Below are 26,847 nucleotides of genomic sequence, written 5' to 3'. Positions count from 1 at the left end.
ATTAAAAACTGAAATTTTAGTACTTTTTGCTTAGACCAGATAGTATACTAAAATTACAAAATTACTTCTTTAGTATAAAATTTTGTACCAAACCTTTTCTTTTATATCTTTCAATATGTCCAAACATTTTCAACAATACATTTTTCGATAGAGTCTAACTACAAAAATAGATATTTGCTTTAATACAAAAATTTAGTACACAACCCAAGTTTAAAATTGAAATTATTAATATTATTTTTGAAAATTAATTTTTTTTTTTAATTTACATAAAAATAAATATCAATTATTAGTACTCTCTACTTAGATCAGTTAATGTACTAAAATCAAACTTATTTTATTAAAACTAAACATTTTTTAAGTTTGTGGTATTTGGATTGACGTAGTTTTTTTATTTAAATATAAATATACGACATATTTTTTTTTTAATTTTTGATAATAAATTTTATTACCATTAAGCTTTTAGAAAACTTTGTTTTATATTTTGGTTGCGTAATGAAAATACTTTAGTATATATTTTTAGTACTACTTTATTTTCTCATCACACTTTAATTTAATAAAGCTGAAAAGCGCTTAGCTTTTGAAAGACATTTAGTACTAAAACAAGCTTTTAATGAGAAAGCTCTTTTTAGTGAAAGCTCTTTTTAGTGAAAGCTTGATGCGGCCTAAACTGTTTTTCAAAACGTAGAGCTCCCCTCTGTTATAGAATACATATTTTTATTTTAACAAATATTTTTATACCAAATACGAAATAATTTTTAATAAAAAAATTATTAATAAAATTTTAGAAAATAAGAAAACTATAGTTTATAATTAAAAAAAAAATTAAATATATATAAAAAAAATATTTATTATTAAAAAAACAGTTAAGAAAAAAATAATAATTTATTGTTACAAATAAACCCACTGTGCCTGCGCCGGCAATAGGCAAAGCCAGCCAGCAAAGCAACAGCTTGGCCACACACACACACTCGCATCATATAAAACAAAAACAATAAAACAACAGCGCCCGAAAGGGCAAGCGAACGTCAAAGGAACTGCTAAAACAACAAATACCACTTAAAAGAGCGAACTCAAACAGCAAGCAAAGCAAACACACACCGACGCTTACGCCAGAAAATATGCTAAGCAAACAAGCAACACACGCACACACATACACTCACATATTTGTCATTCACGCAAAAGAGAGCATGTAGAAACATATGACAGGTAGATATGTATTATCGCTATATATATATATATATATATATATATATATACATATGCCTTAAAGTATGTGTTTTGCCTGGCTACCTGTTGGAGATACGCCATTTGCACCCCGCCAAAGTAGCACAACAAACTGGAATTTCAAAAACGTAAAAAAAACAGAAACAAAACGGAAATAAAAACTAGTACATGTTGGCGACCAAACTACATATGTTTGACGTCCGGCAACCGCTAACTCGATACCTGGCCAGCACAAGCGACGAACAGCAATTGGCGCTAGCGTACGACAGTGCGGCTAAGTGACCAACCGGACAGCTAACGGCACAGTCTCGCAGTGGCAGTGTCTGTCGAACGTGTGTCCATGTGTGTGTTGCTGCTGGAAAGTCTACAAAAATTGATGCTTCCAGCGAGAAGAGAGTGAGAGTGTAAAGAGTGAGAGCACAGAGAAAATAACCCAGTAGAGAGCGGTGTGTAAGTGTAGAGTACCGTTCGTACGGTAAACAGATTATTTAGGTGCGTTAGTTTAACTGTTTATTTGCCAACAACACTGTTTGGCTGCCTTGAGCATCCTTCCATGCTGTCGACTTTTGTATGTGCGCTCACACTCTCCAACGCTGTAAAGATTTCACATGCATATTTTATAAACTTGTGGGAAATTTCTACTCGTTTATTTCTTTTTGAGCATGTTTTTCGTTGTTGTTGTTGAGTATATATTTTTGTTGTTGTTGACACTGTTGCTTGCTGATGATATATGTACATGTACGTATCTATATTTATGTTTTTATGTTGGTTGTTAGTGAAGTTTTTGCCTTCAGCGTTTGTTTATATGCTGTTGGTCATTAATTATTAAAACAAAAAACACAAAAACAAAAACAAGCAAAGTAGCACACGCCGTCAAATGCTGTGATAAAAGTCTGTACTAACAGGTTAACAAAGCCACCAGGTAGAGCGCACAGCAACTTAGTATTTGAGTGCGAACTTGAGGACATAGGTTAGGACTTTGCCTGCAAACGGAAATCCGGGTCCCAGAAACAATTTATAAATCAGTCGTAACTGTGTCGTAAAATTGGAGGAGTTATGAAAGTTTTCGGCTCTATAAGTTTTGAAAATCAAGCTTCGATTTAGGCCCTTAACTAGTTAAAACTGAGCTCTGGTCTGCATTTCTGATTACTACCTCATATAGTCCATTGTGTTCATTACTCCATTTCTGGAGTTACCCGGTAAAAGTGATTTCCTAAAACCGACTTTCTTACTTTAAAACAATGTCTGAGACACACCATTTGAGCAGAAGACACGCATTCTTTTTCGGGCGGCGGTGCCAAAAGTGGAGAGTCTAAGGTTCGTATTATGTCCGAGCTCCATCAAGTCACAAGTTTCTTTCAACTGGAGAGCTTACTTTTGATAGTCGTAATTTGCTGTTCCAAATATTTTCTATATGTTCAATATTCGTCTATCTTAAGTTCAAAGGTTAAATTAAGACCCTTCGTCGTCGATTCTCCGTCCTCACTAATCGATCAAGTTTAATACATTTATTTTTTATTTCTCTAACTTTCTGCAGCACAGTATACGTTAGCATCATCTTGTTTAGTGCGACTTCTTAGCATCGTAATCTTTTTCATGTTAGAGACCCAAATCGTAGGTTGCTGTCTTAGACTATATCCAGCTTTTGGAGTCTATTTCTATACGAAACCGACTTAATTCTCTAGAAAAGTTTTAGTTTTAGTTTTGTCGCTCAAAACTTGTCAAATACGTCGTTTACATAATTGACACTATTTGACAAAGGCAAATTACTTCTCCCCATTAAAAATGTCAATTAAAGTCTTAGATAATAATCTCAGTACGAACAAGCTGATAACACTAAAAAATTTATGAGGATCATATATCAAATTTGATTTAAAAAGCGAAGCGTTTGCAGTTTTCGCATATAAGCGTAAGTGTCGTTGCAACGCGAAGACACTCCGAAGACACTAAAATGTGTATAGTACAAAGTATAAGCAAGCTATTACTTTTCCTGGTAATTGCCATAGGACCGCAACAAACCTGGCAGGTATTTATGATTTGTAAAACTTCAGGAGGCTTGTAGAAATACTACGCAGCGTATTTAACTAGCAAATTTCCTGTACTACTTCTACATTTTACAGCTCTCACTGCCAAGCTCTCCTACTTACGAAGCTGGCGTGGTCGAGTTCATACCTGGTGTGGGCAATGGCAAAGCCAAAGTTGATGAAGCCCTGATTCGCTTGAAACATGTCATTGAATCGGATGGCACACGCGATTTAGATATACTAGTCTTCCCGGAGTTCGTACTGAATGATTATACGTCGCGCACTTTTGTGCCCGATCCTGCATTGCAGATTGCACCTTGTGAAATACCGAATTATAGTAACTTTCTGGCAGACCTCTCATGCGCTGCACGTTCGCGTCAACTCTATTTGGTTATCAATTTGATGGAGAAAGTTTTTTGTGCCAATGACACTACAACAGTTGGACACTGCGATGCGAGTGGTCTGAACACATACAACACAAATGTGGTATTCGATCGGCAGGGACGTATCGTATCGCGTTATCGCAAGACCCATCTGTACCGTTTTGAATGGTATGATGCGACTGTATTGCCACAAGTGGAACATGCTACATTCACAACCGATTTCGGCGTGACTTTTGGTCACTTCATATGCTTCGATATGCTTTTTTGGGATCCCGCAGAGGTTTTGGTAAAAGAGCGTGGCATTACCGATATCATCTATCCAACCTATTGGTTCAGTGAGCTGCCCTTCCTCACAGCCGTGCAGCTGCAAGAGGGTTGGGCATTCGCTAACGACGTAAACTTACTAGCCGCAGGTGCTAGCCATCCCAGCGAACAAAATACCGGTTCGGGTATTTATGCAGGACGACTGGGACATCTCGCAGCTGTCATTTATGAGGAACCCAACACACAACTGCTCACCGCAAGCGTACCTAAACGCGCCTATCGTCAAAACTATCAACCGCCACCGGTGATACTGCCCAACTTTGTGCCGCAAGTCACTACACCACGTTTCACCAAACTCAATATGTTGCGCGACTACAACGTGGACATCTTTAAGACACAATTACTATCCGCGGACTTTACGACGGTGGATGAAACTTTGTGCTACGATAGTGAGTTCTGCTGTCACTTCCAGGCCACGCGTTCCGTTGTGAACAACACGAATACTTACGCAGCTTATCGCTATCGACTCGCAGCTTACAGCGGTTCACGCGTCACGCATCAAAGTGGCGATCCGGCGGCTTTGAAGATATGCGCTGTGATCGCCTGTACCAATGCAAATTTGTACAGTTGTGGTCACATCTTCTCTGCAGGCGTCACAGTTGGTAATACCCACTATTTTAACACTTTGAATGTAAGCGCTTCATTTCCGCATGCGCCCCGCCGTATCATTATGCCGACTAGTGCGGATGGCAGCATCATGCCGCTACCGGTGCACACTTATGAATGGCAGGAGTTTGAGAGCAACAACAGCACTGCGATCTCCATCAGTTTAACTTACCCCAAACTGGATATCTTAACCTTCGGCATTTGGGGTAATTACTATTCGTTGGGGGTGAGCACACATAACCTCGACCCCATATGGCAAGGCACGCAATCCGGCGCATCACAATTTGTGGGTACGAAGTTTGTAATTGTCTCGTTGTTGTTAGGGTTTATTAATTTTCTTCTGCAATAAGCGCTTTATAAATTGCTGATATAAGGGTTGAGAAATATTTGGTGTTAATAAAATATATTTTTGGTGATTTTATTAAATATTTGTATGTATTATAATTATATTTTAGTTAGTTTTTTGATATCTGCTTAATAAATTCCTAAGCAAATCAACTCACTTTAAGTAAACATAAATATCTTAAATATAATTACAAAGCTCATAAGTTTGCTTATTAATTAGCATGCAATTCGCAATAATTTTTTATTAATAGTACCTTTTTTACAACAATTATAAAATATATGACAACTGAATGAAGCAATTGTCACAAACAATTATATACGGAAGATTTACATAAGATAAGATAAGGCCGATTAGAATCGCATAGCACACGCAGCTTGGATATACTCGTCTTTCCCGAATATTTGCTAAATGACTACTCTTTACTGACCTAAACGTCCGAAGTTCCTATTCATAAAATGATTTAGTCTTGTCGACCATAAGCTACATCAGCCCTCTGTAAAGTCTTCTCACACAGATCTTCATTTGGTATAGATTCCCCAGTTGCTTGAAACTATAATGTGTATCTCTATAGAGGATATAAAGAAATATGAAATTCTTTATTCCTGTGGCAGTACTTTCGTTGCCATTATGTATGGAACTCGATTTCTTTTGTATGGCTACCACGGGCACGCTTGCAGAAGTCGAGACGCTGTACCCAATTCTCGACAGTTTTCAAGCGTAAATCGGCCGATACTGCTGCAACTTCACGTTCGATATTCGTAAGAAGTTCGATTCGCTGGCTCGTTGGCATATACCCTAGACTTGACGTAGCTCCACAGGAAATAGTCTAACGGCGTCAAATGGCACGACCGAGGCGGCCAATTGACTGAGCCATTTCGTAAGATAACACGTTTAGAAAACTTGGTTTTCAATAAATCGATTGTGACATTCGCTGTGTGGTTTGTGGAACCACATATTTTCTAAGTCCATATCATCCAATTCGGGCCAAAAACAATCGGTTATCGTTGAGCGGAGCGGTTCCTATTCACAGTACGTTGCCGGTCTTAATCATCACGGAAGAAGTACGACCCAATGATGCCGCCGGTCCATAAACCGCAGCAAACCATATTGTTCCGGGAAGCAATGGTGACTCATGGAGTACGTGTGGATTGCTGCCTGACCAATAACGCATATTTTGCTTATTGACAAAACCATTCAGCCAGAAATGAGCCTCATCGCTTAAAGCTGATGTCACTGACTCAGAATTTCAGTAGTAAATTTTAATAATTTCGACTCATTATTCGATCGTATATCTTTCCATGATGGAATGGCAAACCTTACTGAAGAGAAGTATCAAAAGAGCGGGACAAAATGTGGCGTCGTTTGCTGTCCCTATTGAAAACCCCTTTATTAATAGTTATAATATCAACATAATTTGAACGATAACCGTAACGTTTTATGGAAACCATGTGGATGCTATTTTATAGACCACGAAGTCAACAAACTCAGGCTCTGGCAATAAATTGAGGAACATTTAACTAGTGATGTCATTGTCCTTTCTTTTATAACTCAAGAGTTCAAATGTACTTACAAAATTCACAGAACGCCGAATATAAAACGTCGAACCCGCAAAACGGCAATAGAACAACGTTGACTAAATATACTACACAAACATCGCGTGCATAATTGACTCTATTTGACAAAGGCAAATCCCATTGGCTTATTAAGTATGACAATTAAAGTCTTTGATAATAATCTCAATACGAACAAGCTGATAAGATTAAGCAAAATTTTATGACGATCATACATCAAATTTGATTTAAAAAGCGAAGAGTTTGCTGTTTTCGCTTATAAACGAACGCAACATTTCAACGCGAAGGAGTAAAAATGTGGGCAGTGCAAAGTTTAAGCAAAGTATTACTCTTCCTGGCGCTTGTCATCGGACCGCAGCTAACCTGGCAGGTATTTATGGTTTTTGAAATTTGAGTAGAGCTGAGCGCTCCAGCAGTCATGGAACTACCAAAATTTTGCAGTTGTCACTACCAACCGATCCTACATATCAAGCTGGCGTGGTCGAGTTTATGCCTGGTGTGGGCAAAGGCAAAGCCAAAGTACATGAAGCCCTCAAGCGCATGAAAGAGGTCATTGAATCGAATGGCACACGCGATTTGGATATACTAGTCTTCCCGGAGTTCGTACTGAATGATTATACGTTCCGTACTTTTGTACCCGATCCGACGTTGCAGATTGCACCTTGTGAAATACCGAATTATGATTACTTTCTAACGGAGCTTTCATGCGCGGCACGTGCGCGTCAACTCTATTTGGTTGTCAATTTGTTGGAGAAAGTTTTTTGTGCTAATGACACTACAACAGTTGGACGCTGTGATACGAGTGGTCTGAACACATACAACACAAATGTGGTGTTCGATCGCCACGGACGTGTCGTATCGCGTTATCGCAAGACACATTTGTACCGTTATGAGTGGTATGATGTGAACGTATTGCCACAAGCGGAGCTAGCAACTTTTACCACCGATTTCGGTGTGACTTTTGGTCACTTTATATGCTTCGACATGCTTTATTGGGACCCCGCTGAGGTTTTGATAAAAGAACGTGGTATTACCGATATTATCTATCCAACCTATTGGTTCAATGAGCTACCCTTCCTCACAGCCGTGCAGTTGCAAGAGGGCTGGGCGTTCGCCAACGATGTCAACTTACTAGCCGCGGACGCCAGCAAACCGAGTGGACAAAATAGCGGTTCGGGTATTTATGCAGGCCGCCTAGGTCGTCTCACAGCTGTCAATAATGAGGAACCCAACACACAACTGCTTACCGCAAGCGTACCTAAACGCGCCTATCGTCAAAACTATCAACCGCCACCGGTGATACTGCCCAACTTTGTGCCGCAAGTCACTACACCACGTTTCACCAAACTCAATATGTTGCGCGACTACAACGTGGACATCTTTAAGACACAATTGCTGTCCGCGGACTTCACGACAGTGGATGAAACTTTGTGCTACGATAGTCAGTTCTGCTGTCACTTTCACACCACGCGTTCCGTTCTGAGTACCGCGAATACTTACGCCGCTTATCGCTATCGACTCGCAGCTTACAGCGGCTCGCGCGTCACGCATCAACGTGTCGATCCGGCGGCTTTGAAGGTGTGCGCTGTGATCGCATGCACCACTGCGGATTTGTACAGTTGTGGTCGCATCTTCCCTGAAGGCGTCTCAGTTGGTAATACCTACTATTTTAATACTTTGAATGTCAGCGCTTCGTTCCCGCATGCGCCCCGACGTCTCATTATGCCGACTAGTGCAGATGGCAACATCATGCCGCTGCCAGTGCACACTTATGAATGGCAAGAATTTGAGAGCAACAACACCACAGCAATCTCCATCAGCTTGAATTATCCCAAACTGGATATACTAACCTTCGGCATTTGGGGTAATTATTATACCACCGAGGTGAGCACACATAACTTTGATCCGGTATGGCAACCTGCGCAGGGTTCGTCCGGCGCTTCAAAGCAATTTGGTGTGAAGTTTGTAATGGTCTCATTGTTGCTGGCGTTTATCAAGTTTTTCTAGGTTAAGCGCTTTATAAATTGTTTACTCAAGGGTTGGGAAAATCTTTTGTCCAGGCTTAAGTATGATATATATATATACTTTTGTTGGTGTTTTTAATAAATCTTTATTATTTTATAATTTTTGTTTTATTTTTTAATATGTTTATTAAATTCGTAAGCAAATCAACTGAGTTTAAATAAAAATAAATATCTTAAAAAATTTTGCAAAGCAGATAAGCTTGCATCATAATTAATTATCATGCATTTCGCAATATTTTTTATTGTCAGTGCACGATTATAAAATATATGACAACCGAAGAAAGCAAATACCACACGCAATTATATGCAAAAGATTTACTTAAGATAAGATTTGGCAGAAAAGTTCAGCAGCGCAATCTGGATGATATAGCAAGAGGTATGATGGGAGTGTGTGACATGACAAGCTTTTTTTTGAGAAGCATAACGCTTAAAAATAGCACAAACCAATATTTATTGCTTTAAAGTATCGTACAGATACAAAACTGGTTTCACTTGTCTGCTAAATAGGCCCTTTTCTACTTTTTTAATTCTACTTTTTTAATCCATTTTTCAATACTCAGTGCAAAGTTTGAAGAAATGGTCCTTTTTTAATAATAAGCAGTCGTTAATCGCTTTTCAGAGCTCGTACAGTAAAGATGAGCATTCACGAACTGCGCTTAAGTTGTGTGTTATTCATTCTGGTAGTCGTAGGACCTCAACAAAGTTTACAGGTAACTGTTTATCTATAAAAAATTATAACTTTGTGAGCAAAGCCAAAAGTAGACCGGTATCTACTGAGCTTTGTAGTAGATTCTGTTGATGGTATTTGCTTCTGTGATAGAGATGGAGCCTTAAAGCCTGGCTTATATCTGCATAAATAAGTTTTTCAAACTAAGAAAAGTGGATGTTAAATCCTTTGGCTCTGGAAACGTTCTATATCAGCAGAAGACTCAAAAAAAACCGTAAATGATTGGATGGATGATCGTAACTTAAGCAGAAACATAATAGAAGGAACTAACTTCCAAAGATCTCTGTCTTGGAATCAAATGCTTACTCTTTGGGACAATCTAAATCAAGTACCCAGTAGATACCTTGGAGAGGAATAGTAACTGTATTAGAAGAAAGAGAGATGTTTGCCCGAGAACGACTACAGCTTGAAAGATGGAGCTGTGAATCAATTAATGAAATGATCTTGTTTTTGTATCATCTATCGATCTGTCTTCGGTATAAAATCAAATACTTAAAGCCAGAGATCTTAGCTGACAGGGCAGCGAGCAAAAAAGCCATATCATAGAAGCATGGCACATTCAAAATACGTTACTAATAAGGAACCCACCAGATATCGCCATAATGTTGTAAATTAAACAGAGTTCACCATAGTACGACAATATTCGAAAAAGGACAGAGGACTTCAGGTATCAAATGATGTTTTGAAATCTGATTTTCGTTATTTGTCGATTAACTGGCTCTCTAGAATATGAATCACAGCACGAACTGAAAAGCGGAGAAGCTTGCATCAGCAGCCTTTAAAATTAATGGAGTAATACCAAAATAGCATTCAAATGGATCCTATCACTGACTACTTAATTCATATTACAACTTCTTAACAAACCCAGTCTCATTCATATTAGTCACGACATCCACATGTCTCTTTATGTTTTCCTCTTTTCAATTCTTTTAGTACTCACTACCTACAGATCCCACATATAATGCCGGTGTAGTCGAGTTTATACCACCACCCGGCGAGGGACAACCGAAAGCCAAAGATGGACTCAGGCGCATAAAAAGCATTATCGAATCGAATAGCACAAGCAGTTTGGATATACTCGTCTTTCCGGAATATGTGCTAAATGACTACTCTCTACTGACTTATACGCCGGATCCAGCGCTCAAGATTGCACCATGTGATGTGCCAAATTACGACTTCATACTCACAGAATTGTCCTGCGCAGCGCGTTCGCGTCAATTATATTTAGTGATACATGTGAAGGAGAAAGTCTACTGTGCCAATGATCCGCTACCCGTTGGCCATTGCAATGTGAGCGGCATAAATACGTATAGCGCTAATGTGGTGTTCGATCGGCAGGGTCGCGTCATATCGCGTTATCGAAAGACCAATCTGTTTCGTTATGAGTGGTACAGTGTTAATGTGTTGCCGCAACCGCAATTGTCGACATTCACAACCGATTTCGGTGTGACTTTTGGACATTTTATCGGCTCGGATTTTCTCTTCTGGCAACCGGCACAAGCGTTGATCAAAGAGCTTGGTATAACAGATCTGATCTATGCAACACATTGGTTCAATGAGCTACCCTTCCTCACAGCCGTGCAGCTGCAAGAGGGTTGGGCGTTCGCCAATGATGTCAACTTGCTGGCCGCAGACGCTAGCAATCCCAGTGGACAAAATAGTGGTTCGGGTATTTATGCAGGACGAATTCGTGCCGCAAGTCACTACATCACGGTTCACCAAGCTCGATCTACAGCGCGATTACAATGTGGACATCTTTAAGACTCAATTGCTGCCCGCGGACTTCACAAGAGTAAACGAAACTCTCTGCTACGATAATCAGTTCTGCTGTCATTTCCTGGCGGCGCGCATACCGGTCACCAATTCAGCTGCTAATGTAGCATACCGTTATCGTCTTGCCGCTTACAGTGGCTCACAGGCGACGGTCCAACGTTTGGAAACGGCAGCGCTGAAGGTGTGTGCCGTGATCGCTTGCACCACTGCGGAGTTGTACAGTTGCGGTCATATCTTCCCAGCTGGCGTCACAGTTGTCAATACACATTATTTCAGCACCTTGAAAGTGCGCGCTTCATTCACGCATGCGCCAAGGCGTCTCATAATGCCGACTAGTGTGGATGGCCGCATGTTGCCACTGCCGGTGTACGCTTATGATTGGCAGGAGTTGGAAAGGTTGTATGGCTCAAAATATTTATAACGAACATATAGAGATCGGGTAAAAATATTATTTTTTAGACATAATCTCACTGATGTAACGATTAGTCTGTTATCGCCAAAGCTGGATTTGCTCACTTTCGGTATTTGGAGCAATTATTTTTTGGATAAAGTGAGTCAACACAATTTGGATCCCATATTGTTGCCAGCGCAACGAAACAATGCAACGTCAACTACTATGAGTGGCCTGAAGCTGTTAATGCTGTTGTTTGTAGTCAAGCTGTACTTGTAGAAACGGATTGAAACTAATTTTTGGAAAATATAATATTTTTGTTGGGGTTTTTGTTCTTTTATTTTATTTTTTTATTTTTTATTTTTTATTTTTTTTTATTTTATTAAAGCTTACATAATAAACAAATTATTAAATAAACTAAAGTACGCAGCGCTAGCATCATAGGCTTTCGGCTGAGATATTTTTTTTTTTTTTTTTATTTATTCGATGATGAAATTATGAAACCTAGATATTTCTATTAGAAATATACTCAAGCAAAATTTTGTTTGGAATATTTGTCAATATTTACTTTATAAAAAGTTCCCATGATTTATTTTTAAATATTTTTTTTTTAAATTTATTTACAAAAAAATTTCAAAATTATTTCGAAATTTATTCAACATTTATTTTTCAAAAATTTTCTATCAAAAATATACTCAAACAAATTTTAAAATTTAGTTTCAAATATTTTCCAAAAATTTGCTTTCTAAAAAGTTTTAATGATTTTTTCCAACCTTTTTCTAAATTTATTTTCAAAAAAGTTTCAAAATTGTTTTGAAATTTTTCCAAAAATTATTTTCATATTTTTCCAATCAATTTTCTAAATTTATTTTCAAAAATATAATTTTCGAAATTAATTATTTAACCATCTTAAAAATTTGCTTTCCTAAATTTAATTTTGTGAAAAAATTTATTTTAAACATTTTTTAAATTTGTATTCATAATTTTTTTTTCATATATTTTCTCTAAATCTATTTGCAAACATTTATTTTTCAAAATTTATTTTCAAAAAAGTTTCAAAATTTTTTCGCCAAATTTTTCAAATTTTATTTTACAAAAATTTCAATATTTTTTTTCAAAATTGTTTCAAAATTATTTCGAAATTTTTTCAACATTTATTTTTCAAAAGTTATAATCATATTTTCTCAAAGATTTTTCGAAATGTATCTTCAAAAATTTTCTCTCAAAAATATACTCAAACAAATTTCAAAATTTAGTTTCAAAAATTTTCCAAAATATACTTTCTAAAAAGTTTTTATGATTGATCTCTAAATAATTTTTCCAACATTTTTCTACATTTATTTTCAAAAAGTTTCAAAATTGTTTTGAAATTTTTCCAAAATTTATTTTCATATTTTCCAATCAATTTTCTAAATTTATTTTCAAAAATATAATTTTCGAAATTAATTACAAACCAACTTAAAAATGTGCTTTTCTAAGTTTAATTTTGTGAAAAAATTTATTTTAAACATTTTTTAAATTTATATTCATAATTTGTTTTTCATATATTTTCTCTAAATCTATTTGAAAAACTTTTATTTTTCAAAAAAGTTTCAAAATTGTTTCGAAATTTTTTTTCAAAATTTATTTTACAAAAGTTTCAATATTTTTTCGAATTTTTTTCAATTTTCGAAAATTATTTTCAAAAACATAATTAATTTCTACAATATTTTAAAATTTTTTTCAGATATATAATTTCAAAAAAGAATTTCCAAAATTTTTAAAAATATTTGTTATATTTTATCTTCACAATTATTTTCAAATTTTTCAAAATTAATTTTCAAATACTTTTTCAATATTTTTTTCTAAATAAAATGTTTACATAAAAATGCAAAGGAAATAACATTATTTATAAAAATATTATGAAAATCGTTACCTTAGCAACCAATCGATATTCTATATGAGCTCCAAAATATACCATATACTCTCAATTTTATTCTAAAATACAACAAATCATCACGGATGCATAAGCCAAGCAATTAGAAATAACTGTTCTCTGATTTTCACTTTACATACATACACACATTTACATTTTCACAATTTCGCAGTTTTTGCAATTTTCGCAGCTCGTTTCACACCATACACTCTTCGCTGCCCGCCTCGTAATCGTAAAAACTGCAACAAACTAGCGAAAAAATTTATTAGGTAATTAAAATTTTTTTTAGCTATCGTTCACCTGCACACACACGCACACACATATTTAAAACGGAAATTGCAGCATGCAACAGCTTCCTCTATGATTTACAGACGTACTACATATGAAGAATGCATGTAGGTATGGAAGTATGAACTAATACCCGGGAAATGCATTAATCCGAAGACTGGTGTATTTTGGACCATAACTGCTACAGCTGCTAGTATAAGAAAATACAGTTTAGTGCTGCCTATAGGAGGTTGATGTTATTTAAGCATCTTGAAAGTTTGTATTTCTTTAGAACTTATTCCACACGAATTGCTAGGAACTTATTGAATCAGTTCAAGTTCGCCATAATATGGTATAATATGGTAACCATATCTAATAATATGGTAACTCAGTGACGAGTTGAATTGAGATCCTCTATTTCCAACTTCCGACCGGGGAAAAAAGTGTATTCATTTTTTCCGGTACCTCATTTAATACTTTCCAAACCTAATCGTGTCTGTCTCTCTCTCTCTCTTTTCGACTTCCGCATCGCTTACTATTCCATTGGAACTTTCGAGTTAAACACTACTTAACTATGGTACCTCTTTCTTCCTTGTTCCCCAGCCTTTAGACTATCAAAAATACCAGTAATGCTTGGTAGTTGTTTCTTTAATCAGTTGGGACCAGTTTATAGTATCGTTTTCGAACGGAATCTGTTACGATATATCGACTGTCGACTATATGTAGACGGACTACTGCGAAGGTTTCGCATTTAGTTGGACTTTAAGAAGATAAAAGAATATATTGGATATGACAGGTCTTGGACACGAATTTAGAGACAACTGAGTGAAATTTTTTTATATATTTTACAGCCAGATAATCGTTTAAAACTCAGTAAACAACGCTACCATTTAAGATGATTCTTCCAATTAAATATGCAAGGTTTCTTAGAACCTGAAGAGATCTCATAACGAAAATCGAGGTATGGAGCTCTATGCATCAATTATGCTTGTCTCCATATCAGTTATCTTTGTAATATTTCCAAAGTAGTTACTGTTAATCAGCACGTGTTATACAAATGGCTACGCAGTCTTGATCTTTCTTAAGTCTTCACTTCTTTACCACTGGGTTTTCATACTCATAAACAACTATATAGCGCATAAATACTTGCGAAAAAGTGGGAATGAGATTTTTTATTAAATGATTTCACAGAAAAAAATATTGGTGCGAAGCTTTACTACGTCTACCCACTTAACAAGCTTGGCTTTATTTTTTTCTGCTTTTAGTTCCAACAGTTTATGCTTTTTAGTTGACTAACTTTTACTCAAATTTCAACTTTTTTGTATTTCTACATTTGGTGTTGTTCCTTTTTTTATGTTGCTGGAGCGGAAATTGCAAGCGTAGAGGTGATTTAGAAACTTCCATAAGCGAATGTGTACGACAAAGTTGCATTGCTTTTGGTTAACTCTAGATCTCAAGGTTAAATTTCGAGCATTTAACGAGTTTAAATTTGTAATTACTGAAAGAGCTGTCAAAAAAATTACTTTTGTATATATGTATATAAAAATCAAATTTTTAAATCGTGTTTAATTGAGTATGTAATTGATTTATTGACTTTCAAATTTCCATTTTCACAAATTCTCGGTTAGGAAGTTGTTTATTTAGGCATCACGATCTCAGAATCTAATTTTTTTTGGAGGCTGCCAGTAGCAATTTATATGAACTTTTACAGAGCTTCGGATAATACCTTCAATAGACTTCTCTTTAAAACTCAAGGTTGCCTAGGTTAGGTTAAGGGGTAAAGCTTGCAGCTGCAGAGAATCTCTTAGACAGATTCGACTATCCTTTGTGACACCAGGAAAACTACAGATGAATTTCTAAGACCCTTATGATACGACAAAGCGCTTGGATTCTAGTTACAATAAAGTTTTTAAGCCGGCTAATGTCGATTCCAGTCACTTCATTGGGTTCACCGAAGATGTGCCTGCCGTGGTGTTTTAACCTAAGTCTGGCGAAAGCTGGACATTGAAGGAGAAAATGCTTGTACGATTCCTCTTCGCCTTCCTCCAAACAGCTTTGGCAACTAGCGTCTGACTTGATCCCTAGACTCACCGCCAGTAAGCACACCAATGATTGCGGAGAGATGAGCCTTACTAAGCGACAGCAACTGGAAGAATCGTTTTCAATTCACTGTGAGTCAAAAACACCTCGTTGCTGCCCAGGTGCTAGTTGTTCTCCAGCGTTTGGCGAGCTCACTCGAAGACAGTGAGTCCAGCTCTCTAGCTCACTCCGGTGTCAATGTTGCTAGGGTAATCTGCAGTTTTCATCAATTCTGCGGTTCTTTCAAGTTCGAATCTGGATTTTCTCTATACATCAACAGTTCCCTCAAAAAATAAATCTGGTTTCTTCTAGAGAATCCACTTTTCAATGCCTATCTCTCTTGACGAAGTTAATCGCTACAGGATTGCTTCAGAAAACCAATTGAAACTCTATTTGTTTACTAGTTGTGTCTTCTAAACTGGTTGTAAAAAGTTTAGAAAAGCAGTTGAAATGACTTATCAGCTAGAAAGAGTCCGCCTGCAAGAGCTTTTAGTCTCGACCTGGATTTACTTGCACGTAGTATGTATGTGATTGGCGTTGAACCGTTTAGCCGGTTGTAGCCGAATCGATGAGAGCGCATCGTCTCTTTCCTTCGCAGTTCGGCGCCAGTTGGAGATCCCAAGTGTAACCAGGTCGCTCTCCACCTGGTCCCTCCAACGGAGTGGAGGCCTACCCCTTCCTCGGCTTCCTCCGGCGGGTACTGCATCGAACTCTTTCAGGGCTGGAGTGTTTTCGTCCATTCGGACAACGTGACCTAGCCAGCGTAGCCGCTGTCTTTTTATACGCTGAACTATGTCAATGTCGTCGTATAAGTATTCGCAGTTGCCAATGTTCTGAGGACCATAAATCATAAAGCAGGACGGGAATGATAAGCGACTTGTAGAGTTTGATTTTGGTTCGTCGAGAGAGGACTTTGCTGTTCAATTGCCTACTCAGTCCAAAGTAGCACCTGTTGTCAAAGTGATTCTGCGCTGGATTTCGAGGCTGACATTGCTGGTGTTGTTGATACTGGTTCCCAGGTATACGAAATTATCTACGACTTCGAAGTTATGACAGGTAGTAGTTGTAATATAAAGCGGACTCAGACTGGTCTTCAGACAGTAATGTAGCGCCTTCCGGTGCACAGTTCTAAATGGAGGATGCGCTTTGTGGTCCCACTGGCTGTAGGGATGTTAATACACTATTTGAAAATTAAAACATCGCTAGAGGACATTCTTAAGACTTCTTTTTCTAAGACTTCTATTACTTTACTTTGTTACCCAATAATTTCACATAGTCTACTGAAAATCTACAAATAAATTTGCAAGTGTATTAAAAGCAAAATCAGCAACAAAGTCGAGGCCAAACTGGTAGCACCGTCCTTGTGATGATGATCGTATATGGTGTCATCCAAAAAGTAGTTCCCATAAATGCCAAACGTCAAGAGATCGGAACGCGGTTGTACCAGAGTAACATTTGCCAGTGTAAAGTTGCTATAAATGTTTAAAATATGTATTAATTGAGTGTTTTTATAAAAGTCTACAAACCACAAACTCACCCGAGCTCCTGCAACCGCCACTCGAACGCATCCACAGGCAGCGGCATTAACAAATTGTCCACACTCGTTGGCGTCAGTAGGCACGGGCTTTGACGTGTGAAATTTCCACTTATACGAATTACATCGAAAATATAACGTGGCACCACCTGCACGGACTCCTCATAGATGCGTCCACATGTGTAGAGATGATCGCCAGTGCAAGCGAAGATCGCACACACGGCCAACTCATCGGGTTCAGTATTGAGAAAACTACCCATGCCACGGAACGCCGCCAGCCGATAGTAATAGCTCACTGTGGTCGCATTGGCCAGCGGATTCGCATGCATTTCTATATGGAAATTGCAACACAAATCTTTGTGGCAGAGTTGTTGTTGCAACGGCACATTCATCTGCGGTCTGTCTACTAACAGCTGCGTCATGTACAGATCTATATCATTGTCACGCATTACAACGACGCCTGTGAAACGTTCCAACACGCTCTGATTGTTGTTGTTTAGCTGCGCTTTGGAGTTGATCTGAGGCTGGTTGAAGCTTTCCAACACCGTTTCACTGCTAACATTATGCTTGGGTACCACACTCAAGTGCAGTTTACTTTGTTTCTCGTCGCTAGTCATGCTTGCAATGAGCGCACCATTTCTGCCCGCGTAGATGCCAGTGCCGCTGCGTCCATTTCTTGGATCATTGGTGCCGGCAACCAACAGATTGACATTGTTGCTGAAAGCCCAGGACTGGTGCAGTTGGACCGCTGTGTGGAAGAGATGTGAGAGATAGTTGAGGTTAGATTACATGATATGCTAATGGAGTTGGTTATAAGAAGTATCTAAGATATTCATGAAAGGCAGAAGACATTGATTTTATACCCCGAGTGAGACCCTGAGTGAGACGTATTGGCTCGCGAAGTTTAGTTCCCCCGGTCTGTGATATGTAAAATACGAGATAAGCTTTAATAGATTATGCTCTGGAAAAGACAAAGTCATTTCCCGGATAGTTTTTAGCGGGAACTGGGAACTCCTCGAGTAGATTTATGAAGAATCATGTGAAACCATAGGACCGGCTAAAGCTATTCCAACATAATATAAATTAAAAAAAAATACCAGATTGACACTCGGTGCGCTGCAGTAGCCGTCCTCTCAGTACGTGTAAAACTAACAACAACAAAGCGGACGGCAACATTTCAAAGCCGGAAGACAGAGAGCTCAAATTGCAGTTTGTTGCTGAGCTGAGCTGTTTCGGACAGTGCTGCTTTAGACCTTGATTGATTGTATATCGTTTCTGAGAACCCAATAAAAGCGGCGTTGAGATAAACAAGGCCGTTGAAGAAACCATCAGCATGAATAGGACGTCGTTATGGAGCCGATAAATGAAACAGAGACGACCACGACTGGGCATAATTTTTAACTGAGACAGAGCTGAGCTTAACCAAAGGTCCTCCAGTAATAGATTACCACTTGTATATCCCCCAACACTCACCCGTCATGAAAGGCAGCTCCGATTGCCATTTGCTGGGATGCAAAAAGTCCGTGATGCCGCGTTGCACCAAAGCTTGCGCCGGGTGCGCATACAACAGATCCATGCGTGTAAAATGCCCAAAGGTTACATTGAAATCCGTGCGAAATATGGCCTCCTCCTCCGGTTGCGATGTATAATTAAAATACAACCACTCGCTACCGATTAAATTGTATTTGCGATAACGTGAGATCACCGCGCCGCGCCGATCGAACACCACATTCGTATTGTAGATGGCACAGTTGGCAATTAAATCTCCTACATTCGGCGATTGCGTGCAATTCTGCACCTCGACCACATTGATAAGCACATACAAGCCCAGCGAGCGTGCATAACAGGATGTGCTACTGATAATAGAGCTGTAGAATGCTTCATCGGCGCTACATGTAATCACTTCATCGCTAGGTGCCGGTACTACAATGGGCGTGTGACGATCATTCAAAACATTTTCAGGAAAGACGACAATATCCGGACGTATGGCAGACGTCTCGAGTAGTTGTCCGAATTGACGCAGTCGCTCCTGTGTGCTGGCGGCTGCGGAGACTGTGCGCGCAGGAAACTCAACCACAGCGCCGATGTAGTAGTCAGCGCTCGCCGGTGTGGGCTGTGAATGTTAATTAGCAGTTAATTTTAAATAATATTAATTTAATATACTTAAGTATTACCTCGCTGCTCACAGCCGCATAATACATGTTGTTGCACATTAGATAGAACAGATATTTGTATAGCCACATTTTCGCTGTTGCGTTCAGGCGCACGTCTTGACGGTAATTGCCAATGTTTTGGAATGGAAATTCACCGAGTCGCACCCAGTCGTACTGTCGTTATCAGTCGTTATTGTTGTTTTGGTTACACTCTAATTGCCATTTGATAGATAATATCGACAGGCTTTATGATGCTCTACAGCGCTTATCAGTCATTTCTCTAAAAGTTTATCACGTCTATCAAACAACTCAACTGTGATTTGCGGCTAAAACGTTGGTTGGGTGTACGTCATAGCTTAACAAAAAGATGATCATCAATTTATTTAGAGCTGTGGAACGCTAAAAAACACAGTCTACTTCTAGGCGTTACGAGTAAAATTGCGCTTACTACTTACAGACTTACTCAAATAGAGCTAGATCGCCGAAAGCACAGATATTGGCCGGATAAAATCGGACTCAGTTCCGTTCCGTTACCGCAGAACCGTCTGTTATGGGAAACCGACATCTACACATCTAGTACACCTTTCTCTTTGATCTGATCTCGTCGAACAAGCCCGTTTCCTGGGCCTTCTGTTAGACGACCTCGATTCCAAGTAATTTGCACTTTTCCTTCAAGCGGGGTTTAGTTAACCATTACAACAACAAAGTTAAAATTGAGCGCAAAACTTTAGACATACTCATTTCAATCTACACAAGCTAGGAATCTAATCGTCGGATCAGTGTCGTTTATGTGACCCAGAAGCGGATACATCTCATCATATACTCCTTGATTGCACTGTGAACACGAGGAAACACTCAAGGAATGTAGACTTTTATATCCAATCAGATAACATCACGTCCATCAGTCCTAGAACAGTATCAAGCTTCCATGACATTACAGTTTTAAATGATTACTGCGATAATAGGCGAGGGCTTCTATTGTGTAGATTATAGTTGCTGAGTTTTTTGATTTTGTTTCTGTTGTTGTTGTAACGGTTACCCAAACCTGCTATAACCGGCAGGCCTAAATTAATTGTCATTGAAGTCATCTAACGTGAGACCCAGGAAACGGGCTGTTTTGATAGGGTCGGACGGAAAGGAAAGGGGGGTTAGATGAGTGGTGTTTAGGGGCATGCAAAGAGGTGGTTAGTGTCATGCGGGGACTCTTTGCATGTAGAACATATGTTGAGTATGTCAGGGTCTAGTCTGGATAAGTAGGAGTTTAATCTGCTACAGTATCCCGAAGGAAGTTGCGCGTGAGTGACTCTAGTTTCGCGAGGTAACTCGAGCTCTGTGTCTGCGATAGGTGGTAGTGTTTTATCTTCAAGTACGCTATTCACGGGGAAGGAGACGATGAAGGTGTTAATGGCTCCTCTGTGAATGGCGTTCAGTGCTTGTCGAAATTTCAGGAATTCGTCGACGTATTTCAGGAAGGTACTCTGGATGGCTCTGGGAGGCGGCTCCAGTAGGTGATTTCTACGAAAGCATCCCAACAGAAACTATCTGGAGAGCATTTTGTTATGCTCCTTCACAGCTACCATACGAGCCTCAATGTGTAGATGCTCAACCGGAGACATAAAGAGACAATCTGTGACTGTCCGAAGAGCGGTGTTCTGACAAGTCTGAAGCTGCGTCCTACTGCATCCAGTTGGTGAATAGCGTCGCTGTGGATTTGGTAGGGGAGAGTGTTAGGCTCCTAGCAGTGAAGAAGCGAGAAAAGTGTAGGAGGTAGCCGTTCACTATCGAACTCATGTCATCGATTAAGACATACCATAGGTCGCAGTACGATCATCTCCATATCTTAATCTTAACCTGAAATAAGCTGCGCCTACAGGATTGTTGGCCTCAGCTATACTTTATCAATATCTTTTAGTGAGTTATTGTTGCTCGAGAGGTCCATCAATGCGAAGACTGCTGCTCTTAAGCGTTTTTGAGTTGAAATTTTCAATCTGTTCTCTTAATTGCCAGTAACCGTTATATTTATACTCTACATATCTATGTATCAATTCTATATATCTCATTATGGACTCTCCTCGAACTAATTGTGTAATGATTCCAAGCAAGAAGTTATATATTCTATATACGGCTGTATGTATACAGTATTTTTATATTTAAAAAATATATATATGTACCATAACTAAAGCTTAACAATAAAAATAATGAAATTGGGCGCTAGCTAGTTCAATTATTCAGCGACTGGCGCCACGTCTGCAACGCCATTCTCAGACATAACCACATCGGCTTGCTCTGCGGCATCTTCCACCACTGCAGCAGCTGGCGCATCTGTTGATTCAGCAGCATTCGCTGCAGCCTCTGCCTCCGCCGCTGCAGCAGCAGCAGCTTCTTTAGCCTTTTCGTACTTGTTGACTTCTGCAAAGTAAAGAAGTTTATATTATTGAAGTTCTGCTTCACTTAACAAGCAAATAGCTAACTTACCGAACTTGCTGATGTCAGCGCCCAATAGACGCAAGACGTGCACTGTTTCATTACTGTCCACATAAGCGCGCAGACTGGAAGAACCGCGCCAGCCGACCAAGTAAAGCGTGAAGCGCGTGTCTTCGTACTTCAAAATGCAACTGCCTACGCCTGTGACACAAAAAAAGATTTCTTTAATATAGATAAACCAGCTGTAGTAATGCAAATGTACTACCCACCTAATTCCTTACAACGTGCTTGCGTTTCCTCCGCCAAATCCAGCGTTGAGGGTGGCTTAGTTGGGTCGGTACAATTGAGCAGCAATATTAAATCTTCGCGTGAGATCTGTATACGCCTTACGGCGCCCATAAATGCATTTGTTGTCTGCAAACCCTCCTGCGCCAAGCGGAAGGGATGCGCTGTATGACGATTCTCACAGCGAACAAATGTCTTCACACCTGTATTTATAATCTTGATGGCATCTTCATTCAACAATACCATATCACGTATGGGGTCGGAGCAGTAATAGATGTTCTTCTTCTTATCGGTGATACAACGTGTCAGCAGACAACGCTTATTGAGCGTTTCGTCGAGAGCAAAGAAGGATTTCAGCTCATCCCAATCGGCATCTGCTTCCTCGAAGAATACATATGGATCCTCCTTGTAGCCATGCAGACGTCTGCGCTTGCGTTGCGGGCCCCATGGCACAGATTTCTCTTCGATTGGCTGGCCATTCTCGTCTAATTTAACTTCTGGTTTGGGTTTCTCAAGCAGCGTTTGCAAGTCATTCTTCTCGAATGGCAATTGACGACGCTTCTCAAGGACAGCGACGAAGAAACCGCCAGAATTTTGCAAATGCGGCAACACACGTAGACATTTCTCCAAACCGATTTTCGAGATCTGCTCCTGCGGCAGTGGAAACATATTCGGTCGTATGACGGTGTGGTACTTCTCCGGCACCTCATCGAAACTTTCAAATACTTGATCGACTTCTTTAGTGGCGAGCTTCCAACTCGTCATACCGGGTTTAAACTTCAAGCCGGGCACCAAATGTGCAGCGTCCACGATCTCTAGTGCGCCATCAGCATCAGCTATGATACGCTGCAGTACCGCTTCATTTTCTATGGGGTTTAGCGAGCATGTGGAGTAGACCAAACGACCGCCGACATTCAGCATTTCAGCGCCACGCCTTGTAATGCGGTACTGTATGCTGAAAAATTTAGAATTTTCAAAAACCGTTGAATAAAAATAGAAATGTTTATAAGCTTACCCATGCAAGTTGTAAGCCTGCGCCAAATTCCATTTCGTCCAAATATCGGGATTCTTGCGTAGTGTGCCATCGCCCGAACATGGCACGTCACATAGAATCTTATCAAACTTCAATATTGCTTTATTGCCATCTGCATCCGTACGCTGCAAACAAAAATTGTTTATTTAAAAATATATTGCTTTTTTTATATATTCTTCGTCCACATACCAATAAATTCGGGTAAAAACTGCTGTCATGATTTGTCACCAGAAAACACGGCGAATTCAGCCTTTTCGCCTGATGCACCAACATATAACAACGATTATTATCCACATCATTGGCTATAACAAAACCCGGTGGTATTTTATGCGTTTCGGGCGCACTATGCAACGCTTCAATCAATTGTGCCGTCTTTGAGCCGGGCGCAGCGCACATATCCAGCACTTTATCGGTGGGTTGCACATCTAACACCAGCGGTGGTATCATAGACACCGCTTCCTGACGACTTATGCTGCCGGCATTCGTTTCGGTTATCAAAAAATTGTGCAGCCGGAATAGCGGTTCGGAGCGACGTATATCTTTGCGCGTCAATTGCAATTGATACGCCAAACCATCTGGATACCAAGGTAGGCGTAGTGGACGCTCCACTCCTTCTTTCGGTATGCTATGCAATTCAGCGACACTGTTCACATAATCCGCAAACAAATCAGTCTCGATTATGTCCAGCAATGCCTTTGCCTCACCACGAAAGCCGGTTACACGGAATGTAACAGGTAAATTATCGCGTATTTTTGCAAGAAAATCAAGCCATTCCGCTTCGTCGGCGCATATCTTTTGGAGTTGATAATATTTAATAAATGCTGCATTATCACGTTTGATATCCTCATATGGTTCTTGACGTACTGGACGTGTGTCGACTCCTTGCTATTTAATGAGTTGTAATTGTATTACTAGAGCTAATAGGAAATAAAAAGTTTACTTACGTTCTCACGCTTTTGACGTTTTTTCGCGGCGAAGGGATTTGCTTTTCTGTTGCGACCCATTTTCTTCTAAATTGGAATTGATAACTTTTCTATTAAACAATTATAATATTATTAAAAAAAATGTGTTTTAAAATTGGCTTGGTACAAAGCCAATCGTTTAAGCCGTGAGCGGTGAAAATGTAAACACGTGTTTGCTAAATGCAGGCATCTCTGTCGTTACTCACAGCTGTGTACTGTGGTGTTGCCAGAGCAGCTAAGGCAGTGAAAAGTGAAAAAATTTAATTGTTTTTAAATTAAAAAACAATTAAAATATGAAAAAAGTGCTTAATCATATATTTTTGGTGATTTTAATAAATATATTATCATTTTTACTGTTATATATTACCATTTTTACTGTTATATATTAAAATATATTAGAGCATAAAATAAAAACATTGCAGCTGATTGTTAATTTTCAACGCACAGCTGTTCTCCCGCTATTGTGAATTATCAACTAAAAAATAAGAAGCATTGTGAAAACTAGAAAATTTGTAAACAATTTAACACAAAATTAATGCAAATATTAGAATCGTGCGTTTTTAAAGTATGAAAATAACACAAAAAATAGAATTCGATGAAGATGTATCATCGATTTGTGAGTCTACGGTGAGTGAATGTGACAAGGAAATAAGTGCCTAAACCAATGAGTGCTGGACGCAGTTGATCATAAGCAGCGTTAAACCTGATTTATTAAAACATATTTTACAAATTGAAAATATTTCATGCGTTAATTTTCCTAGGCCGCACTTACGGAAGGCTGCCGCTTACCCGTGCGTATGCACAAGACTGATGATTGGCCACTCGCAGAAGTTGTAAGCATTAAGGATCATGATGGCAAACGACAGTTCTACGTCCACTACGTTGATTGTAATGAGATAACGGAATGTTTAATAAGAAAGTGTGCAGTTTACTAAATAACACGTATATGTTTCAGTTAATAAACGTCTTGATGAATGGGTTACCGAGGAGGATGTGGACACACGTAAAGTACAATTTCCAAGACGTGATGGCACGCAGACAGGCGCCAGCACAGGCGTAACCACACCAAAGAAACATCACTCGTCACTGCCGGGTAGCGTTTCTAGGCCTACTTCGCCACAACCAGCTGCTAGCAATGAAATGGTTAATGGTAACGCTGTGCTGGCCGCTGCCTTACAGAAAAAAATAAACCGTAAAAGAAAGGTGCCAAAAAGTGCTTTATTTGCTTTAAAGCGTATAAATTAATAGCATACGATTTTTAACACAGCTCAATTCTGTACCTGCGCCACCGGCAGTTGTAGTGCCGGAGACACCACCACCCGTAATAGCACCCACGCCAGTAGTAGTACCGCCTGCAGTAGCACCGGTACCCACAACACCGGCACCGGTAACAGTGGTTGAAGAAGCCTCACAAGATGGCAAAACCGCCACACCACGCCAATCTGGCAGTATGGTCATACATCAGGATGACGTAGTGACGCGTATGAAAAATGTTGAAATGATTGAATTGGGTAAACATCGCATCAAACCCTGGTATTTCTCACCGTACCCGCAGGTAATCAATTTACTTAGATTTCTGTAAACAAAGCAACTAACAGTTACCGGTTAGGAATTATGTCAAATGCCTTGTATCTACATCTGTGAGTTCTGCCTGAAATACCGCAAAAGTCGTAAATGTCTGGAGCGTCATTTAGTAAAATGTAATCTACGACATCCGCCCGGCAATGAAATATATCGGAAAACAACGATTTCCTTTTTCGAAATTGACGGTCGCAAAAACAAGGTGTATGCGCAGAATTTATGTCTACTGGCCAAACTGTTTCTCGATCATAAAACACTTTACTATGACACGGATCCGTTTCTCTTTTATGTCATGACTGAATTCGATTCGCGCGGTTTTCATATAGTCGGTTATTTCTCAAAGGAAAAGGAAAGCACGGAAGATTATAATGTCGCTTGTATATTGACTATGCCGCCATATCAACGCAAGGGTTACGGCAAGTTGCTGATTGAATTTAGCTACGAACTGTCAAAATTCGAGGGAAAAACTGGTTCGCCCGAGAAACCCTTGTCAGATTTGGGTCTACTCTCGTATCGTTCGTATTGGGCACAAACGATTTTGGAGATTTTCATTAGCCAAAAGCCAAACAGTGATGGCGAGAAGCCAACCATTACAATCAAGTACAAAAAAAACATTTATTTAGTAGTGCCACATAAATTATATTTATTCCACATTTCAATTTCTCAGCGATATCTGTGAATGCACTTCCATCAAAAAAGAGGATGTCATATCGACATTACAAAATCTAAATCTTATCAACTATTACAAGGGACAGTATATAGTGTGTATCAGTCGCGACATCATTGATCAACACAAGAAGGCCATGGATAAACGAAAAATACGCATTGACTCGAAATGTCTACATTGGACGCCTAAAGATTGGTCTAAGCGCTCCAAGTGGTAAATCTTAAGTATATTACATTTCAAATTACAATTTCTTTAGTTAGTACAACTTATATAAATAATTTAAAAAAAAAAAAACAAACTGTATACAACCATATGCGCTTTAGTTGCCCTAACACCAAATTATATGATGATTTTCCCCGCCTTTATTTATTCTCTTTTCCGCTCCACCGCCTTAAAATGATAGAAACAATGATTGCAATGCGCACGTTCAATATGTCATCCTTTCATCAATCAATCATACAATGCAAATCAAAATCCGCACGCTATAAATAAAGTGCAGCCATTGAATTACTATTCTAATGGCTAAATAATGCAAGATGTGTGTGTGTGTTTTT

The 26,847-nt window shown here is 39.0% G+C and overlaps 6 protein-coding genes across 7 annotated transcripts; 4 read left to right on the top strand and 2 right to left on the bottom strand.

The window, feature by feature from the left end:
• The first annotated feature begins 3,092 nt into the window (after positions 1 to 3,092).
• On the top strand, positions 3,093 to 4,987 carry LOC105216752 (vanin-like protein 1). Its single transcript, XM_011191390.3, has 2 exons — positions 3,093 to 3,250; positions 3,345 to 4,987. The coding sequence occupies exons 1-2, from the start codon at positions 3,176 to 3,178 to the stop codon at positions 4,908 to 4,910; spliced, it is 1,641 nt and encodes a 546-aa protein (XP_011189692.1). The 5' UTR covers positions 3,093 to 3,175; the 3' UTR covers positions 4,911 to 4,987.
• Positions 4,988 to 6,687: 1,700 nt separating this feature from the next.
• On the top strand, positions 6,688 to 8,602 carry LOC105216746 (vanin-like protein 1). Its single transcript, XM_011191384.3, has 2 exons — positions 6,688 to 6,848; positions 6,920 to 8,602. Exons 1-2 carry the CDS (start codon positions 6,774 to 6,776, stop codon positions 8,483 to 8,485), a joined length of 1,641 nt encoding a protein of 546 aa, XP_011189686.1. The 5' UTR covers positions 6,688 to 6,773; the 3' UTR covers positions 8,486 to 8,602.
• Positions 8,603 to 8,750: 148 nt separating this feature from the next.
• LOC105216747 (vanin-like protein 1) lies at positions 8,751 to 11,970 on the top strand. The gene is given in 4 exon segments (XM_054230869.1): positions 8,751 to 9,212; positions 10,163 to 10,914; positions 10,916 to 11,398; positions 11,462 to 11,970. Coding segments are annotated over 4 exon segments (1,521 nt in total). The 5' UTR covers positions 8,751 to 9,137; the 3' UTR covers positions 11,673 to 11,970.
• Positions 11,971 to 16,862: 4,892 nt separating this feature from the next.
• On the bottom strand, positions 16,863 to 19,566 carry LOC105216748 (vanin-like protein 1). Its single transcript, XM_011191386.3, has 4 exons — positions 19,363 to 19,566; positions 18,662 to 19,301; positions 17,192 to 17,936; positions 16,863 to 17,126 (listed from the first exon to the last, which is right to left on the bottom strand). Exons 1-4 carry the CDS (start codon positions 19,429 to 19,431, stop codon positions 16,943 to 16,945), a joined length of 1,638 nt encoding a protein of 545 aa, XP_011189688.2. The 5' UTR covers positions 19,432 to 19,566; the 3' UTR covers positions 16,863 to 16,942.
• A 1,895-nt stretch (positions 19,567 to 21,461) lies between these two features.
• On the bottom strand, positions 21,462 to 24,238 carry LOC105216749 (tRNA (cytosine(34)-C(5))-methyltransferase). The gene is made up of 6 exons (XM_011191387.3): positions 24,028 to 24,238; positions 23,273 to 23,968; positions 23,066 to 23,208; positions 22,035 to 23,005; positions 21,817 to 21,966; positions 21,462 to 21,750 (listed from the first exon to the last, which is right to left on the bottom strand). Exons 1-6 carry the CDS (start codon positions 24,085 to 24,087, stop codon positions 21,566 to 21,568), a joined length of 2,205 nt encoding a protein of 734 aa, XP_011189689.2. The 5' UTR covers positions 24,088 to 24,238; the 3' UTR covers positions 21,462 to 21,565.
• A 273-nt stretch (positions 24,239 to 24,511) lies between these two features.
• Positions 24,512 to 26,833, top strand: Tip60 (histone acetyltransferase Tip60). 2 transcript variants are annotated; one of them, XM_054230871.1, is made up of 7 exons: positions 24,512 to 24,672; positions 24,807 to 24,933; positions 25,001 to 25,248; positions 25,313 to 25,600; positions 25,655 to 26,226; positions 26,294 to 26,506; positions 26,697 to 26,833. In XM_054230871.1, coding segments are annotated over exons 1-7 (1,509 nt in total). In that variant the 5' UTR covers positions 24,512 to 24,612; the 3' UTR covers positions 26,698 to 26,833. The 2 variants fall into 2 exon arrangements, with proteins under 2 accessions (XP_054086846.1, XP_011189683.1); XM_011191381.3 differs by lacking the exon at positions 26,697 to 26,833 and having other exon boundaries at positions 26,294 to 26,658.
• Positions 26,834 to 26,847: the final 14 nt, after the last annotated feature.

The sequence above is a fragment of the Zeugodacus cucurbitae genome, chromosome 5, assembly GCF_028554725.1.
Source record: "Zeugodacus cucurbitae isolate PBARC_wt_2022May chromosome 5, idZeuCucr1.2, whole genome shotgun sequence".
Taxonomy (NCBI): domain Eukaryota; kingdom Metazoa; phylum Arthropoda; class Insecta; order Diptera; family Tephritidae; genus Zeugodacus; species Zeugodacus cucurbitae.
The sequence above is the reverse complement of the archived record's forward strand: the minus strand, read 5'-3'. Positions and strand labels throughout refer to the sequence as shown.

Excerpts from the sequence above, each read along its gene's own strand:
- LOC105216752 (XM_011191390.3), top strand. The coding sequence starts at position 3,176 with ATGTGTATAGTACAAAGTATAAGCAAGCTATTACTTTTCCTGGTAATT. Across the intron at positions 3,251-3,344 it reads GACCGCAACAAACCTGGCAG|CTCTCACTGCCAAGCTCTCC; the intron begins GTATTTATGATT and ends TACATTTTACAG.
- LOC105216746 (XM_011191384.3), top strand. The coding sequence starts at position 6,774 with ATGTGGGCAGTGCAAAGTTTAAGCAAAGTATTACTCTTCCTGGCGCTT. Across the intron at positions 6,849-6,919 it reads GACCGCAGCTAACCTGGCAG|TTGTCACTACCAACCGATCC; the intron begins GTATTTATGGTT and ends AAAATTTTGCAG.
- LOC105216748 (XM_011191386.3), bottom strand. The coding sequence starts at position 19,431 with ATGTGGCTATACAAATATCTGTTCTATCTAATGTGCAACAACATGTAT. Across the intron at positions 19,302-19,362 it reads ATGCGGCTGTGAGCAGCGAG|CCCACACCGGCGAGCGCTGA; the intron begins GTAATACTTAAG and ends TAACATTCACAG. Across the intron at positions 17,937-18,661 it reads GGAGCTGCCTTTCATGACGG|CGGTCCAACTGCACCAGTCC; the intron begins GTGAGTGTTGGG and ends TCTTCCACACAG.
- LOC105216749 (XM_011191387.3), bottom strand. The coding sequence starts at position 24,087 with ATGGGTCGCAACAGAAAAGCAAATCCCTTCGCCGCGAAAAAACGTCAA. Across the intron at positions 23,006-23,065 it reads CAGGCTTACAACTTGCATGG|CATACAGTACCGCATTACAA; the intron begins GTAAGCTTATAA and ends TAAATTTTTCAG. Across the intron at positions 21,751-21,816 it reads CGCTGACATCAGCAAGTTCG|AAGTCAACAAGTACGAAAAG; the intron begins GTAAGTTAGCTA and ends TTTACTTTGCAG.
- Tip60 (XM_011191381.3), top strand. The coding sequence starts at position 24,613 with ATGAAAATAACACAAAAAATAGAATTCGATGAAGATGTATCATCGATT. Across the intron at positions 24,673-24,806 it reads CATCGATTTGTGAGTCTACG|GCCGCACTTACGGAAGGCTG; the intron begins GTGAGTGAATGT and ends TAATTTTCCTAG. Across the intron at positions 25,249-25,312 it reads AAATAAACCGTAAAAGAAAG|CTCAATTCTGTACCTGCGCC; the intron begins GTGCCAAAAAGT and ends TTTTTAACACAG.